We start from the raw sequence: 18,709 nt of genomic DNA on the forward strand, positions 1-18,709 counted from the left end.
AAATTGATTTGAAATTATAGTGTTTGGTTCAATTCGAATTAATTTTTTTTATTCAATTTGGATTAAATTTGGATATAAAATGTATATATTAGATTTAGGTCAGATTTTAGATTGAAAGATAAAAAATTAAAAAAAAAATCAAATCTAACTGAATTATATATATTTTTTAATTATATATATATTAAATTTTTATTTTTATATTAAAATCTACTTAAATATATTAAAATAATATATAAAATTTAAAAATTTAAAAATTAATAAATCAAATTAAATTAATAAAATTTAATTCGATTTGAATTGAATTATATAAAAATTTAATTAAAATTAAATTAAATTTTATAATTTTATAATATTATATAATATTTTAAAAAAATTAACCGAATCATTACCATTTTGTCATAGTATGAAACGACTATGGATGTGCAATCAATGTCTCAAAGGGCATTCCAAAAAGAAAATGAAAAAGAAAGAATGTGAATGTGACCATTACGTTTAGCTACGCTTTTGAATTTGTGGCTACGGTTAAGTAACTGATTCCTTTAGAGGTGTGGGGCCGGGTTGAAGGGAAGACTTCACAGTTCACATTTGGGGGGGGGGGGGGGGGAGAGAGACGCAATGGGACGGTGAGGGTCCAAAGCATGCTTCACCAATTACGTCGGTTTCACTGTGCCTACATACTGAAGTTGACTTGACATGACTGCACCTCCATTTTGTTATCAAAAACATTTCTCTTCAAACGGGAAAGAAATAGAGTATGGACTTAAAAAAAAAAAAATGGTTTCAAAGATGAATTTCATATAAAAAAGGAAAGAAAAAAAAAGAAAACGTTTGTTTGTTGACCAACTAGATATTGGATTACGAAGTGGGCCAAGGTCCACAATAAGAAAGTGTAATGGGCTTCTGAGTTTGTAGTATTCTATTTTTTAACAAAACAAATTATCTTCCAACTTAAAAGGTTAAACGCAATTTTGATTTGAATGGCACAGGCAGTCGTAACAAAAAGCCAAAGAGGAGAAAAATGGGGGACAGAAGAATAGCAGATAACAAGAAACCTACAACAAATATGGCCAAGTGGCCTGTTGTTAAACCCAAACTGAATCTGCAGATCATGCCCTTAGAGACAACGATCTCTTCACCGTACGTTTCTCTTCAATTTCACTTTTTTTTTTTTTAATTTCTTTTCCCATTTTCATCTCCAATTTTGCTACTTTAATCTCCAGATTACTAGATATTGGATTATGAATCATGTTTTCTTTTTATGGTAAGAAAGATCGGTAGTTCCAAATATAAACAGTTTTAATGATTACATTTATGCCTACTTCAAATTTTTTGTAAAGTTATTGTCTAATTATCTGTTAAAAGGTTCAAACTTTCAATTGCTTCATATGTGGGTTCTTGTAAGGGTGAAATTTGTTCGAAAAGTTAATAAAACTTAACTCTGGTTTAGATGTTTTAGCTGCTTGTTCATTTGGTCTAATGAAATGGGCTCATAAAAGTCTTTTTTTCTTTTTTAATTCTAATTTGATCATAAGACGTTTAGATCGAGTGTGGATCAAATTTAGTTGAATTTGGTTTTGAAATGTGTTTTTATCTTTATTGGAATTTTTTTCATGTGGACTTTGCTTTAAATTGAATACGATTTTACTTTGAAATGTTCTATGTACAAGAGTCAAGACTTGAACTTTTCAATAGAAAATGATGTGGAAATCACACTTTATCTTTATTAGGCATTAAATTTTTGCTCTTGAATTCTGGCTCATATAAGTTACAGTGAGAAACTGCGTTTTGGTGGAACGTGATCTTGTTGAAATTCTTGGATGGTAATGATTTATTTTACTGTTTTTAAGATATGCAGGTGCATAATTTCTTCACCTTCGCAGAATCAAAGGCATTTATTAAAACTGCTGAGTCTATTGGTTTTGAACACCAAGTCTTGGTCCAACTGAAAGTGAAGCCTACAAAGACAATGACAGAGTATCTGTTAATGATCCGGCTCTTGCAGATACTATATGGCAGTCTGGACTCTGCAAATTATTCTGTGATATTAAATTAGGGGGAAAGTTGCTGTTGGCTTGAATCCAAATATTAGATTTTACAGGTATATTTAATTTTTTCCTTTAAATTTTTACTTATTTTATGTGAATAAATAGAATATTTATGGGCAGTTGATGTTAGATTTTCTAGCTCTGAAATGCTTCTTGAAGAGTGGAGAATTATTTTGCTATGCCAAGCTGACATGCAAATCTCATATGTAACTTTACGAATTTGAAGTAGCAACTTTGTTGGAGTATAAAAGACTATGATGTGTTCCAAAGGTTTCTCAAACATTTAACTGTGTAATTTGCTTCTTTAGTGTATACAGAATACTGAACTTTGTTTTTGACTTCACAGTTTTTAGTATTTACCATGCAATCAATATTCTACTTCAAGGTATAAGGTTGGTTAACTCTTCGGACAACATATTGACAAAAGTGTTGATCTTGGAGAGGGAAAGCACACCCATTATGCTTTGTTAATATATTTAAGTGGTGGTCCTAAAACCAAAGGTAAAAGTGATTCAAGCAACCTGAAGGATTCTGCATCAGAGCCTCTAGTTGGAGGGGGGACTGTCTTCTATTGTTCAAGGAATGGTGTTGTAACAGAGGTAAATTTTTTTCCTTTTTTTTTTTTTCATTTTCATATTGTTTTCATTTCTCCCCCTCCCCAAACAGCAATTCCCCCCTTTTATTTTGTTTAAGTTTTTTAATTCTTATTCGATTAGCTGTATGGTTCTGATGCAAGATGGAAACCTAGTAAAGTCTATAGGAGGAGGGGCGAGGAAAACAATCCAAATATCATAATACAGCAAGATTCTAAAGCTGAATTTGCTTTGCTACCTGGCATTCACATGCTGCCACCCAAGTAAAAAACCTTACCACTTAAGTGGAATGTTGGCTGATCATCATTAAGGTGCTTGCTGCCACTTAGTAAAAGCTGTATCCAACATACTAGGACATTATGAAGATGCTGGCTGTCTTCCAGTCTTGGCTATAGCAGGCCTACCTAAGTTATTATCTACTTCTTGTCATTTAATCATGACTATAGCAGGCTGCCTAAACCTTGACTGCATATATATTTGGGAGATTTTTGTGTGCTTGGTAGTGTTATGTGGAAAGAAATTAATTAAATTTGTGTTGAATGTGTGATGCATTCTTAGGGAGTGATTCCCTAATCCTAAGTGTGTTTTCTGAAGTTATTGTGTTCCTAGATTTCAGTTTTCATAGTTCACCTAAATTATTTTTGTTTTCTTCTTCCTAATTTTCTGATTGTTTATGTACACATATCAACAAAATTTCCAAGTCTTATTCTTCCTATTTTTATTGTTTGAACCTAAACTTTAAGTCCTAAATCAGTCTCTATCTAGTCTAAGTGTGCTGCTTATAAATATCCTAAATCAGGCTTACTTTGGGATATCCTTTATTAATGTAATATTAACTTCGCAGATAGCTCCTGCTGAAGGAATGGCTCTCCTACACATTCATGGTGACAAACGTATGCTGCACGAGGCCCAAAAATGTCTCCAAGGGTATCAAGTATGTTTTCCCATCAGATGTGGTTTTTGCTTGAGGAGTTACAGTTTTTGACATGCTAAAGTAGAGCTCATGCTATTGGATATTTCATAGTTTGCTTAAATTCAAGTTTATTTAAATTCAAAAGGACATCATGTCATTATTAATCTGATTCACACAATGAAATCTAGGAAAATTTTGCCTTATTGCCGCCCTCGTTTGTTATTTCTCTCTCAGCCTCAATTTACCACTCGGCAATTCAATCTCACTTTTTCCATTTTGTATCACCCCTACGTTTCCCAGTTTCACCATTGCTGCTGCAAATTCTCTGAAGAACGAACTTTGATCCTTGGCAAATGATTCAACAATTCATCTTGTCTTGTAGTCACTAAAGAGTGCTTGATCAGATCCGAACACACCTTTTCCTGCCAAAGGTTGTTTGTAGTAGTCATTAACAACTGTCCAGCATTGCGATCCTTGTTTGGTTTAGGGCATTTCTTCCTCAGTTTCTGCAACTTCGGTGTTAATACTAAGGTCGATGTCATGAACTGAACTAAAATTACGCAGCCAAGCTTGGACGGATGAACAGTGTTAGAATCCTACTAACACTAATATTGGGAGGACCATCTCTCTGCTTCATTTGGTGGAGTTGAGTCTAGTAACACTGATGCATCGAACCCCTTTTAATTAATTTTTCAAACAACCAAAGTAAACTTCAGACACGCTATACAATTGTAAACTAAATTACAAATACGAAATAGTCATGAAAGAGCATCCTGAGAATACCAGCAGGCACTTTAGGGTCATTAATGGAAGCATTTCGATCGTATAGTGTCTAGTATAATTTTCTCTGCTTCAGGACATATTTGATCATAATAATGAGCATCCAGTGCTGCCTTTTACTGTGAAACTGTTATCAGTACAAGGAAAATTACCGGAAGTTTTTTTGAAAAAATAGCCATCTATTTGGTAATGGAATGTAGATAATGCGTAGAACGAATATAAGAAAATGTGATGAGAGTTAATGAAAGATTCATGGGAGTATACGTAGTGACCATGGCATAGAAATGTGATTACAAATTTAGTAAATATACAAACCTGACATTCCTTGAGAAACCATTGAAGAACAGCCGAGTAAAACACTTCTGAACTAGCTGCAGATCCAGAGAAAATATAAATAATTAAAACTAAGAAAATAGAATTAATCAAATTAAATTGATCAGAATTGTAAACTTCACTACCTTACAACAAGAAGAATAAAACACAATAATCAGCATGTAGCAGAAGAATTTTAAAATTGTGTCCTGGCAGATGGAAATGTGAAGGCATCGATTGAAAATGGAATTGCCTCATGGAGATAGCATCTTCAACTTCCGTACCAAAAAAAGCCAAGCAATCTTGTCCAAGCCCAACGGTGTATTTTCCTTTGCTAGCATCGTCACGTGCCTCTGGTGCATCCTATAATTAACATTGATAATACTAACCAATACTAGTATTTTTGTTAACTTTTTCGGTTGAATTAGCTTTAATAAAATGAAAATACAAACTAAAAATTATTCCTACATTTTTGGGACCGGAAGCCATTTCTCCAGCCAACGTGGACTGGGTCTGGAAAGGCAGATAGACAAATGGCTAATCAGGTAATCCCCAAATGACCCCCAACCACCTCCTTTCTCGTTTTGCCCACGCGATTGTGCTTGTCGTCAGTGACCTACTGACCACACTCTTTTATTGCCCCCAGCAACTACCCCGACCGTGTCGTTTTCCTTCTTTCGCTCGTAGCCTCATAATTCTACTACTATTACTTATTGCTCGTTGACGACTTCAAATACATTTTTCATTAAAAACAAACTGCAAAAGCAATTTACAAATTGAGTTAAACTCCTTGAGACAATAGTGTCCTTTTCAACAATGTATTCTCTCTCCTTTAGCTCAAGAAAGGTTCTTTTATCAGCCTTTAAATTTGTTCACTCTCACAAGTCACCAGCTGCTTCAACTCGTCTTGGTCAATAGCATACATGAATTCAATTTCTTATGAATTTACATAGTCTTTTTACCAAAAACCTGCTTTCTTTTTTATATATAAAAAAAGAGGGCATTATAAGAAAATTAATGCAGAACATGCAGTTTTTATGAACATGTCATTTTACAAACGGATAAAAGTTTATTAGCTGAGGTACATGCCTTCTTAAATTATAGCCTGCTAACTATGACCAAAAGAATTGAAGTATAAAAATGCATGCAGTCGATTTCCTGTGACGTTTCATGGGACACAGTTTCTTATACTAATAACTGGCTGCTATAATAATTCTCTCGAATAGGCTTTATGCCATTCGAGAAACTATGGGGCGCATTGGCTGATAAAACTATGCTTGAAAATTGAAAGGCAGTAGGATGTAGCTTTCTCCAAATAAACGTTACTGGGCAATTCCTATAACTTGAGTCTAATGAGAGTTTTATGGGAGTGAATGTTGACTACTAACTAGTACCTGGTGAAGAAAATACATTGTCTTTGGATAAGCTGAAGAGCTTTTTTAAATGTGTGAAAATGCAGCTGCAATACTCTTAACTTCTTTTAAGCCCGCCTGTTTTGAGGTAAGAAATCAAGTGCAACAGTCCAGCTCATTAAGGTAGCTTCGAGGATGCAAACTTTCACTGACAAATATGAAAGATCTTTCCCACATTCATTCTAAAACAACAATGTTTTGGACAGTTGATTAAATTTATCAGACAGCAATCTTTTATTAATTAACCGATTTTAGGTATTGAAGCTAATCTTATTGAAGCATATCACCTATGATTATTGTGATACAATTAGTTAATCACAATTCAAAATTGTGTGAAGTTTATCAAAATTTTATATGAATTTCATACTTATAAATACTAGATCCCTACATAATTTTTATTATAATAGGATAATTGTAAGGTTGTAGTAAAAAGAATTATAGGTGAAATGCTCTTAGTCTTATACACACATCAAATAAATTACTCGGACTAGTCTAATATGAGCTAGGATGGGAAAATAATTTAGACTTCGAAAATTTTGAAAATTACTCTTCCTCTCTAGAGCCAAATTTTGGGTTCAATGAATTAACCAATAAGGTAGTGCGGAGGGTACCAAAATAAAATTTGTCGGTTTATTTGTTTTCTTGTACTTGCTACTCTTATCTGTCTAATAAAAAATTGTATATGAGAGGGAAGTAGAATTATAATGTACAAACTGTCATCAAATTTGTGCAAAGGTATTCAAATATCTGAATGGCAGAAAAACAGAATAGACAGAGGTGAGCAGAGGACATATTTTGGGACAGAAACAGCGATCAAGGATGCTAATTATCTTATGCTCTTATCAAGTGTAGATTTTCTGTCGTTGAAATGTGCATAGAAGAATACAAGAATGAAATGAAAATGCATATTTTATGCAACATCATCTGGTGGCGATTCTGACCATATATCAACTTGAAAGACCCAAAAAAAAAAAAAAAAAGAAAGGGGGAATATACCTCAGTTCCTCTTGCAATTCAGATTCCGTACTCAACAAATTTGGCTTTCATTTTCCGAAAGAAATGACTTTAGAGCTTAAACTTCAATAGTTTTCTGATTCAGAGCTGTGTACCTCCACCGCTCCTTCTCCACAAAGTCTGCATCCAGAAACTGAGCAATGAAAGCCCAAAGCTTATAAATGTCCTGAAAATTGGCTAGGAACCCCAATGCAGCAGTAACCACAGCTATTCCCATATCATTTTTGTCTTTTCTCTTGTTTCCATCCTTAACCCTGGCTTCATTCCTTCTTCTCTCAATGACTTTGTCCTTTTCTTCTTGATACTTATCTGCAAACCATATGCGGTGTAGGAACCCATAGCTAAGAGAAATGTTGCTTCGATCCGCTAGCTTCTGTACAAGAACAGGTTCGACTTTTTCTCCCTTCCAATCAAATACATTGAATGCGATTGCCGCTCCCCGATCAAATTTTATCTTTGGACCATATATTCTAACCAGGGGAATCCCCTTTGTGTTAGGATGCTGGAGTTTCAGCAGAGCATTCACAAGCCAATTGATGAGGCACCTTGCTCTATTACTAATTGTTACCAGTCCTAATGAATCCACCTGATCCAAACCCCTGCATTCGATCTCTCCTTTTTCTTTAAGATTATCCTCTTGAATTATCTCAATAGGCTTCTCTGATTCTGAAATTTCGGTCATTCCCAACCCTTTCAGTTTTTCAGTAATTTCTGCATGTTGAATCTTATAAGTTTTCCCATCCTCAAGTCTTCCAGACTGTGAAGCTTGGACAGGAACAGGGCCTGAGATGGAGCCTGGTGTAGCTAATTTATCAACTTCTGTGTCAGTGCCTGGAGATTCAGTTGCTGAACGAAACAGCTTCTCAGCTGGGATAAGACCTACCATCCCTGAACTTGTAGAAGTTTCCAATACCGGAATGGCTGATTTCTTGGCGAAGAGGCATGCAAACCCTGAGGGGTTTTCTCCAAAAACTTTGTAGAAAGAGCAAATGAGAAAGTCTGGATGACAGAGTGAGAGGCCAAAGCTGTCCATGTCTTTTGGTCCTAACGCACACGCATCGATCAACACATGCCATCCATTTTCCTGTGCGATGCTCATCCAGAGGTAGGGATATCTGGCTCCAGTCATCCTGGAATGAAGTGGGAAGACAAAAAGACCTCTTTTTTTCTTCTTCTTTTCCTTGCTCACAACCATTTTTCTCAATTTTGATGACTGAATTCTCAGTCTTGGCCACGAGAATTCTGCAGACAGAACTCTAGCCCCTTTTTTCTCGGAGCTATTGGCCATGGCTTCAATGGCCTCACTCTCATAATCATACACTGTTAAAAGCTTCCTATTAGACTGAAAGGGGTAAGATTCTGCTAGAAGTTTGAAAGCTGATGTCTTGTTTGCGGTGAAAACCATGCAGTAATCATTTTCTGAAATTTTAAGAAAAGTCATGATCCTCTTCCTGATCGCAGATTCCAGCTCTGAAGTTGGTCCACCATGAAGTAGCTGTGTCTTGAGATTTCCTGTCTTGTAAGACACACCAAAGAAGGGAATATCCAAAATTAGAGGAGGTGATTGTGGTGGCACAGGGAAGGAAGAAGAGGCAATTCGATATGTTGAAGACTCATGTTTTTGTAGTTGGGAATAGGAGAAGAGGCCGATGCCAAGATAATCAAGGCAGGTATGGTTGGAGAGCGATAGATGATAATACTCTTGTGCCCGTATTTGGTCAACTTGATAGGTGTCAGAGTACTGCGGGTAAGCCTCGGTGAATTCAGCAAATGATTCTTGCACGGTTGGAAGAGATTCATGGTTGGTGAAATGGGTGTTTGGGAAAATAGAGGAAGTAGTTTTCGATGCAAAGTCACGGCGACAAGCTGCAGAAGAGCTTGTGAGTTTTGAGGGTTTGCTCTGAGGCTCATGTGCGCTGAGGAAAGGGGATGGACAGCAGCCATGGAGGCATACTTGTGATACCTCTTTTAGGCAAGAGGATTGCATTTTTCTGTTTTCTTCCCTCATGGATCTTGATATTTTCTCATTGGTTTCTCCTCCCTTTTCTTTATTGTTGGTTTCTTTCAAATCAGCCTTCATGGTTTTTATAAGCACCATTTGGTATTTGCACCCTACTGATGGATGCGTTAATTTGTTTTATTTACATGTTTTGTGCTTTAAGCAGGTTGGCTGATGAGTAAAGTCAGTTGAACAGGTCATTTTTTCCAAGTTGACCTCATCTTCCCTATTCTGTGTAGTTACACTTTAGCTTCAGGGCCGTTATCCTTCATTTCCACAACCCCCATCAGCCCCTTGATCTTGAAGATCAAACTGTAAATGCCACATCAAATCATCACCATGGAGGAAATTCACGTGTACAGTACCAAGAAATTAACGGCGGTGGTCATTTTCATATTCGAACTAGATCTCTGGTAGGAGGTCATTTGAACTGAATCTGATTAGGGTCATTCTCCTAACAGAGATTTAGTTGTAGTTTTTTTATTTCTATTATTATTATTATTTCATTGGAACGGTAGAGGCGGGAAACAGAAAGCAACAATGTATTAGTGGACGACAGAACCGCCTTTAGTTTTGCCAGAATTATCGATCTTTGTTGTTGGCTGAAAAAAGGCCTCTTTAGAAAGCTTTTTAAGTTACTTGAAGCTGAAGGTTTTGTGGTCCTAAACACTTGGCCCCGTTCCTTTGAATCGCTCTCTGCCTCAGTCCAAGTAAGTTTCCGGACTAATTGTGACTAGGGGACCACCATTGTAAAAACAAAAACAACATAAAAACGCCCATCTCCAAAATCCATTATTTTTAACTTTTTTGTTGCTTACATTTAGAGTCAAGTCTGTTTGGTGTCCATAATTTTGTTGAGGTGTTATTCAGCCGGAAAATTTAGCATGCAGCAGCAAAAGTTTGTCTTTGGTATGGACGGCAGAAGTTCATGATCAACGAGGAAAAGTGAAAAGAAAAAAAAAATCATTGGTCTTAGGCAATGATTAAAAAGCAAAAGTTTAAGAGGAGCTAATGCACGGAAAAGGAAAAGGGAATAGTCGAAAACTTCCTAATCATGACTCTCTTCATCTCTTCACTATTAAATTAATTTTTTTACCAACAATTAAATTTGTTCAAATCAACACTTTTTCTACTTTTTTATTTGGCCCCTGTAATTAATCTTTTGATTTACGAATTTCAATCAATGTTATAAATGAAACCGTGTTAAGTAATGATGACTATTTCTATGTATATATTAGTATAACTACATCACTTTATGAATAAAACAAAAAAAAAAAAATCCAGAAATTTGTATTGTAGCCAATTGTCTATCTAAGTCTAATTATTGGGGAAAAAAAAGGGCTTATCTAACGAAAAAAGTTCAAGAAATGAGATGATAACCTAAGTTTAGCTATGAATGCCTTAAATGGTTCCAATTTGATACTATAGAGATAAATATCAAAAGCAAAATATTTAGTATTGTAAGGGTGATACTGATTTTTATTTAAATCGGATTTGATTTGATTGATTTTTTGGATAATACATAATTTTATAAAATTTTAAAATTTAATTTCAAATTTATATCAATTTTTTTAAAAAATTATCCAATTTGAAATTAATTTTATTGATTCGATTGGTTCATTAATTTTTTAAATTTAATTTTATATATGTTATTTTATTAAAATTTTTAATAATTTAAATAAATTTAGATATCAAATAATTATTTTTATTTTATTAAAATTTAAAATATATAAACTAATGAAAATATATAATTAATTCAATTTTTTTTATTTTTTTACTTTTTGATTAAAAATTTTATCTAAATTTAATATATAAAAACAATATTTAAATTTAATTTAAATTAAATAAAAAAATCAATCCAAATTAAATCGAATATTATAATTTTAAATTATTTTTTATTTTTTATTTATTTCTCATTATTTGTACTATAGGAAGATTTATTTTCCCATTTTTTAACTTATCCTCTTTATTTAAGATGCCAATTGTCAAAAACTAATCGGTGATTAATTAAACGGCTGCTGCGACACGCTTACAAGAGAAGCCGTTCAAACTCTGCAAGGACGTGGAACATGGCAAAGCGACTTGGTCTTGGAAAAATAAAGCCAAAAGGCCGAAATCCATTTCGTTATTTTAATGTTCCTTAGTATTAATTTAAAAAACAAAAAACCCAAACTAAGCCGCTATAAAATAAATTTAACAATGGGTTTGGATGGAAAGTTTTAAATTTTTGAAGAAAGTGAAGATAAAAATATTTTAAAATACATTATGTCAAAATATTAGAATTTTTAATTATTTTATTTGAATAATATTTTTTAAAAAAATTTTAATTTATTAAAATTTAATGAGATAAAAATCAATTACGAAGAATAATGATATTAAAGATAAAAGGCATATATGTATAAAGAAAATATGTAATATGAAAATCATTAAATTTTAAAAAATATAAATATCATTAATAATATAAAAATAAAACATATATATTAAAAATAAAATGATATTTATTTTTTTATTTTTATAATTTGTTATGCACCACGTGAGCAAAGACATGGAAATTTTGGAAGAATTTTGAAATACCACCTATTTAGGTGGAATTTGAACACCTCAAATTCCCTTTTAATATTTCACTTAAATTTTGAAATTCTCTTTTATTTTTACTTGTAAAGTTGATATCATAAATAATTTTTAAATTATAATAAAATATTTAATATAATATTTAAAATTTAAATATTATTAGATTTTTGAAAATATTGATTGAAACGAAATTCTTCTTCTAAATACTTCATCCACACGCACCTTATAAATGCTAGCAAAACTGACTAATAAAATTAAAAATAATAATAAATGTGAAATTATTAATAATAACAGTAAGATTAAAAGATGCATTAATTTACGTTTGGCAAAATTGACTAATGAAATTATATACTGTGAATAGATAAAATGACCAATATATTAAGTTAAATGGTATTAATGAATTATTTTCATGTATAATTATAAATTTATTTAATATTTTTAAAAATTTTATTTAGTACTTAGATCAAATGAAAAATTTTTATTATTATAAAGTAAAAAGAAAAATATTATAAAGAAAAATGTTAAATGAAATAAATTAAAATGATATTATAAATAAAAATATTAAATGTAATTATTAGAGATGTTGTCAAGGAATACTGTGCAGGAATATTCTGTTGGTCTTCCTCTATTACAGTTATATAGTTGTACATGTCATGGACAAACAGAATTCAATATTACAACCTCTAATTTTAAATTTGTAATTCTTGAAACTTGGTACCAGGAGCAACCTCCAAGTATTTTTTTTTTTTTTTAAAGAGACTTGTTAATTACCAACTTGCATGTTTAATTTTTAAAGTCACTTTCAGAATGTTTCGCGAAACAATCTCCATTATTACTTACAGTTGGGATTTCCAGCCTACCCATGCCAAAGTGAGGAAAATCATTTCACCCACTGCTAAAACGTCACAGGACCCAAAAGCTCCGTTTCTTTTTCTGCTTCATTTGTTTTATAAAAAATGACTTTTAAAAAATAATTTTATATTTTTAGGTATTTATTTAATAAAAAGTTAATTAATCAACAAAAAATAATTTATAGGTCAATAAAAAATAAGATAATTTTTTTAAAATGAGTATAACTATTTCTTAATATATTTGAGTATAATTTTATTCAAATCAAACTTTTGTATATGATTTTTTAAATTTTAAATTTTATTTGATTTGATCTAATATATTATTATATTAAAAAAATAATATTTTTATCTAATTTTATTTAAAAAATTAAAAAATTAATATTAAAAATCTCTTAATATTTTAATTTTAAATATTTTTATAATTTTACTCAAATAAAACTTTAAACATAATATTTTTTTAATTCATTTCAAATCAAACTCAAGAAAGCGATTAGATGGCTTTTATTCCTCATTGATTTGGGTATCTAGGCCCTATGGCTCTTTTTTATTTGGCCATTTGAGATTTTTTTTTTTCATAATGTTGTTTAGGGATTTTTTGGTTTTTTAGTTATTTTTTATTAATATAATTTACTTTTCACTTATACCAATAACATTTTGCCATGTGGTTAGAAAAAAGAAATTTGCCGCTAGCCTGGTATGCCGGGCATTTTTCATTCCAAATCATTTGGCATATCGTAATTTTATTATGCATGTCAAAATATGTTGATGCACTAATCAATTTCATTTAAAAAAAATTCAATTGAATATAAATAAATATTTAAAAATTTAATTGATTGTAATAAACAATAAGGATGTTGCTGATTATTTATTTTTAATTTAATTTTTTTAAATTTTAAGTAGAAAAATAAATAATAGAAATAAATTTGTTTAAGGTTTCATTTGAATGTAATCGTACCCATGATAAGGTGCGATTAGCACCCAAAAGCCATTGGACACTTATTTAAATGTCATGATTCGACACAATTGAAGCAATTTTCCTGCACCATACTTCCATTTAGCAGCTAGACATTTTAGGTTTAGTGAAAATTCCTCTTTTCATCGCATCTCTTTCTTTCAATCATATCCATGCTTTTTCATTTTTTTTCTTATATGCCTAACATATTAGGATTTTTTTTTTTAAGCATAAACAAATTTTACAATGAGATTGATACGAAATAAGTTACACACAAGAGATAATATTTAATGTAGTTTAACCTAATTATTTACATCCACGAATGAGAGAAAAAATCTACTATAAATGTAAAGATTACAATGAATACAAAACGCCATAAACAAATATTAATATCGAGTTTTTAAAACAATCCTAGTTTTTTTGCTCCCTAGTCTATAACCTATGAAATATCCTTTATACAATGCAACTAGTGTTTTCTTGAACAAACTCTTTTTCACATCTATACAAACTTATCTCTCATATAAAGATCTTATAACTCTCTCTTATAATTCTAAAAGTTAATAATCACTTCATATTTATAAAGCTCCATTACTTGATTATCAAGAATTCTTATTTACTAAGAACTTTTACTCATTAAGAATATTTATCCTTAAATAAACTTAATTACCAAGTAATTTTTAATTAATAGAATTTTATTGGAATTCAAACTGTTTCCTAATTAGAATTTGAATCAAATCTAATAAATCTTTACCTTAAAACAAAATTTACCACAACATTTACCTTCAAGAAATTTTGACTACACATAATCGAATAAGTCTAACTCCACCTGATTTAAACAAGTTGGTCAATACTCATGTGCAGCCAATTCAACTTTACCCAGTTGACTCCACCTGTAACTAATGCCTTATTGCAACATATCTTCAATCTCACAAACATAATCTACAATACCAAATCCCCTTTTACAATTGATGTGGGATAATCTCAACAATCTCCCATTTCACACATAGGGCCATAGGGGAGAGCTTCTATGCCTAGCTCACGAGGAAATGTCGGTAACTTGGCTATAATTCCACTTGGTAGGATTTTTTAAGCAAAAATAAATTCTTCAATGAGATCAATATGAAATAAATCACATGCAAGAGATAATATTTAACATGGTTTAGATCAATTGCCTAAATCCATGGATGAGAGAGAAAATTCACTATAAACGTAGAGATTATAATGAGTACAAAACACCATAAACAAACATTAATCTTGAACTCCTGAAACAATCCTAGTTCTTATGCTCTTCAATGTATAACTTATGAAATATCTTTTATCCCATGCAATTGGTGTTTTTTCAAATAAACTCTTTTTTACATCCTTACAAACCTTTCTCCATATAGAGATCTCGTAACTTTTTCACATAATTCTAAAAGTTAATACTTACTTTATATTTATAAAACTCCATTACTTGATCACCAAGAATTTCTATTTACTAAGAACTCTTACCCATTAAGAATATTTATCCTTAAATAAACTTAATTATCAAGTAATTCTTTAACTAATAGAATTTTACTAGAATTCAAACTGATTTCTAATTAAAATTTGAGTCAATATATAACAAATCTCTACCTTGACACAAATTTTACTACAACATTGACCTTTAAGAAATTTTGACTACACATGGTTGAATCAATACTTACTCTATTTGATTCAAACAAGATGATCAATACTCATGTGTAGCCAAATCAACTTAACCTGGTTGACTCTATCTGTAACTAACGTCTTGTTGCAACATTTTCTCTTGTATGTCTCTGATCTCATGAACACAATCTACAATAACAAATTCGCTTCCACAATTGATGTGGGATAACCTCAACAATTTCTCTTTTTCACACATCGGGTTGTAGGGTCGAGCTTCTATACTCAGCTCACGAAGAGGTTTTGGCAACTTGGCTTGATACCACTTGTTGAGATTTTTTAAGCAAAAACAAATTTCACAATAAGATCAACACGAAATAAACCACATGCAAGAGGCAATATTTAACGCGGTTCGGCCTAATTGTCTACATTCACGGATGAGAGAAAAAATCTACTATGAACTAAAGACTACAAAGAGTATAAAACACCATAAACAAACACTAATTTTGAACCCTTGAAACAATCCTAGTTTCCATGCTTCTTAGTATATAACCTTTGGAATATCCTTTATCTTAAATAACCAGTGTTTTTTCAAATAAATTTTTTTTCACATCCTTAAAAATCTATCTTCCATATAGAAATCTTATAACTTTTTCTCATAATTCTAAAAGTTACTAATTACTTCATATTTATAAATCTTCATTACTTGATCACCAAGAATTTCTATTTATTAAGAACTTTTACCTATTAAAAATATTTATCTTTAAATAAATTTAATTACCAAGTAATTCTTTAACTATAAAATTTTACTAGAATTCAAACTGATTCATAATTAGAATTTAAATCAATATTTAACACAACAATTAGTTCCATCGTCTTTGCAATGCATTTTGGGCATAAGGCAGTGCCAATAGGTGGTAATGCAAAGATCATGCATTACATTTTTTATTTTTATTGTAGGGGAGGGTTTTTTGTAGATCAAGATATGGTTTATAAGGTAAGTGATGATTAGGACTGATAAACAAGAAAGGAGAGTTGAAGCTGGCTATTTTGCAGTAGGTGCAGGAGTTGGGAACTGTTATTGAGTTGTGAGAGACTTCAGAGAATCTTATTCTTTGTTGATAAGGAATTAGGTATACATAAAAAAATATACAGAGAACTTCTTTTGTTTCATTTTAAAAATAAAGTCAAAATTAAAATAAAACAATCACAAAGCAATCGGTTGCCTTTTTTATTTTTTATTTAAAAGTTCAGAAATTATTTTTTAATTTAATATAATAAATTTTAATATTATATAATAAATTAATTAATAAATAAAATTTATTATTATATTATGAAGTAAAAATATTGTTGTTTTTGTAAATTTATCATTATATAATAATTAATAAATAAATATTATATTATGAACTAAAAATAAAATTATTACTTATTATAATTTTAACTAAAAATAGATAACCACATAGTATATTATAAAATGTCCTTTGATATATTACTGTTTTTATTTAATTTTAAGTATTTACGAACAAAATTATTATTTAATTAATATAAAAATACATTTTTTAATTTTTAATTATTTATTAATTTGATAAATAATTTAAAATATTTATTATATATAAATTTTAATCCAATATCTGTAATAATCATTTATCTTATTACTGCAATTCACTTTATCATTATCGTTACAGTTATATCTAAATATATATTTTTATTATTAATTTTAATTTCATTATTATAATACTTAATTTTACCAATACAATAAGTAATTTCATTTGAATTACTATTTTTAATCTCATGAATTCAATCTTATCGCATAGGTTGCCTTACACCTGATTGCGGCACGAAAAAGAATTGCCCACTCCCACCTCTCTTTCCGGGTGCACACAATATAGTCAAAATAAACAGTTTATAAGGTATCTTTATTCTAGTGAAAATGAATGCAAAAGTGGACATTTACAGAAACATGGAGAAATCAGAACTAAATTAAGTGGACATAAAACAAACTAAACTCTTGTACTAGTGCCAAAGAAACTATCATTTTCTGAAAGGAATTATTGGAGTTTTACCTTTTCAAGTCAAAGAATTGAATTATTACGTATTAATTTCTTAACGTTTTTAAGGCTACAAAACTTTGACAAATTCTTTTCCTAGGAGTAGCCAGAAAAGATTTTTTTTTTTTTTATGCATTTCATATTGATACAAGTCTTATATAATGGAATTCATTATTAGGGTTGTACCCTTGGTAGGAGAGAAAAGCTTAAAAGATTAGTAGAGAAAGACGATGGTTAGACGCAAAACCCAATCGAGGGCTGGGATAAAGCCATTTTTTATTTTATAGAAAAAAAAAAAAGAGAAACAAGAATCTTGGCTCTTCTTTGTCTTTTTATTTTTAAATTTGTGGCAATGAGTACTTTAATTCGTGCTCCACGCAATTGAATAATTTCTCTATTGAAAATCAACTAAGTTACATCTTTAACTAATTAAAAAAAATCTAACTTTATTTTATGTACTAAATTAAAGTTGAATTGGGTTAGCATAATATATATATATATATATATATATAAAATAACAGTTTCTTGGACTAATATATGCTCAATTGGTAAAGATTTCGTGAATTTTAGGTAAAGATCCTTGGTTGAAATTTATAAAAATCTTCAGCTCCCAATATTTGAACCTTTCTTCTACCAAAATGTACAGTATAAAAGCCTGAGCACCATTTACCACCTCAAGATCAGGCCCATTAATTCATTATATGCTCCAGAAATAAATCGAGAGTTTGCACAGGCCCATTTTTCTTATCAGCTTGCTGTCTACCATGAATAAAAGCCCATATAGCAATAAACAACATTGTGTTGTCAGTAGTCACATCCACGCACAACTACACAACCTTGCCAATGGTTTAACAGTCTCGCCCAAGCATTGACATTTGCCAAGATGACCTCAACACCGCACCAATTTTACTGATCTTAACCCCAATCGATGCATCGGGTAGAAGGTACGACCAATAGAGCAACTTCTCTACTCTAATTCAAGGCTAAGATGAAGGTTTAATTAGAGCTGCATGCTTTATATATCATCATAGCTTCTGATCTCCACATTCTCAACACGCTATTTTACTCTAAAATCGTAATAATCTATGACATCCTTTATGATAAATATAGTAATATTAGTTCCTTATATTATATTATTTTTTAAATTTGATGCTTAAAATATAAAAATTCTCAATTGAATATTTAAACCTGTTTTCCATAAGTCAAATTATCTTAAAAGCAAGCTTTGTTATTGTTATGCTTATCTTCTCTGGTAATCTTGGTTAACACGGTCATCGACAAAACAATTAATAAGTTGCTTTCAAATACTGAGCATAGATATTGTGCTAGACATGTTTATATAGATTAGGCTAATAATGGTCATATAGGTCAAGAAATGAAACAATGCTTTTGGAAGATTGCTAAGGCGATCACAGTTACAATATTTGAATAGTATTAGAAAGAATTAGCGACTAAGAAAACAAAAGCAATTGAAGACATTTTCAAAGTTTTACCTCAACAATGATGCAGAGCATTCTTCAATAATGACTCCAGAATTGATTTGGTGCACAACAACTTGTGTAAAGCTTTCAATGGGACATTATTGGATGCCAAAAG

General features: G+C 30.8%; 1 protein-coding gene and 1 pseudogene across 7 annotated transcripts; one reads left to right on the forward strand and one right to left on the reverse strand.

The window, feature by feature from the left end:
* The first annotated feature begins 919 nt into the window (after positions 1-919).
* LOC111290540 (uncharacterized) lies at positions 920-3,754 on the forward strand (annotated as a pseudogene). The gene is made up of 4 exons (XR_016346428.1): positions 920-1,137; positions 1,856-2,098; positions 2,431-2,644; positions 3,483-3,754. The product of XR_016346428.1 is annotated as an uncharacterized LOC111290540 (transcript).
* On the reverse strand, positions 3,663-9,896 carry LOC111290539 (uncharacterized). Of its 6 annotated transcripts, none has more exons than XM_089768152.1 (6): positions 7,052-9,895; positions 5,112-5,399; positions 4,790-5,006; positions 4,647-4,702; positions 4,335-4,458; positions 3,663-4,228 (listed from the first exon to the last, which is right to left on the reverse strand). In XM_089768152.1, exon 1 carries the CDS (start codon positions 9,165-9,167, stop codon positions 7,128-7,130), a length of 2,040 nt encoding a protein of 679 aa, XP_089624278.1. In that variant the 5' UTR covers positions 9,168-9,895; the 3' UTR covers positions 3,663-4,228; positions 4,335-4,458; positions 4,647-4,702; positions 4,790-5,006; positions 5,112-5,399; positions 7,052-7,127. The 6 variants fall into 6 exon arrangements, with proteins under 6 accessions (XP_089624278.1, XP_022737622.2, XP_089624280.1 ...); XM_089768154.1 differs by having other exon boundaries at positions 3,924-4,228; positions 4,790-4,996; XM_089768153.1 differs by having other exon boundaries at positions 3,924-4,228; positions 4,790-5,027.
* Positions 9,897-18,709: the final 8,813 nt, after the last annotated feature.

This window comes from Durio zibethinus, chromosome 11, assembly GCF_047325235.1.
Source record: "Durio zibethinus cultivar Kanyao isolate XHJ-2024 chromosome 11, ASM4732523v1, whole genome shotgun sequence".
In the NCBI taxonomy this organism is placed as follows: Eukaryota; Viridiplantae; Streptophyta; class Magnoliopsida; order Malvales; family Malvaceae; genus Durio; species Durio zibethinus.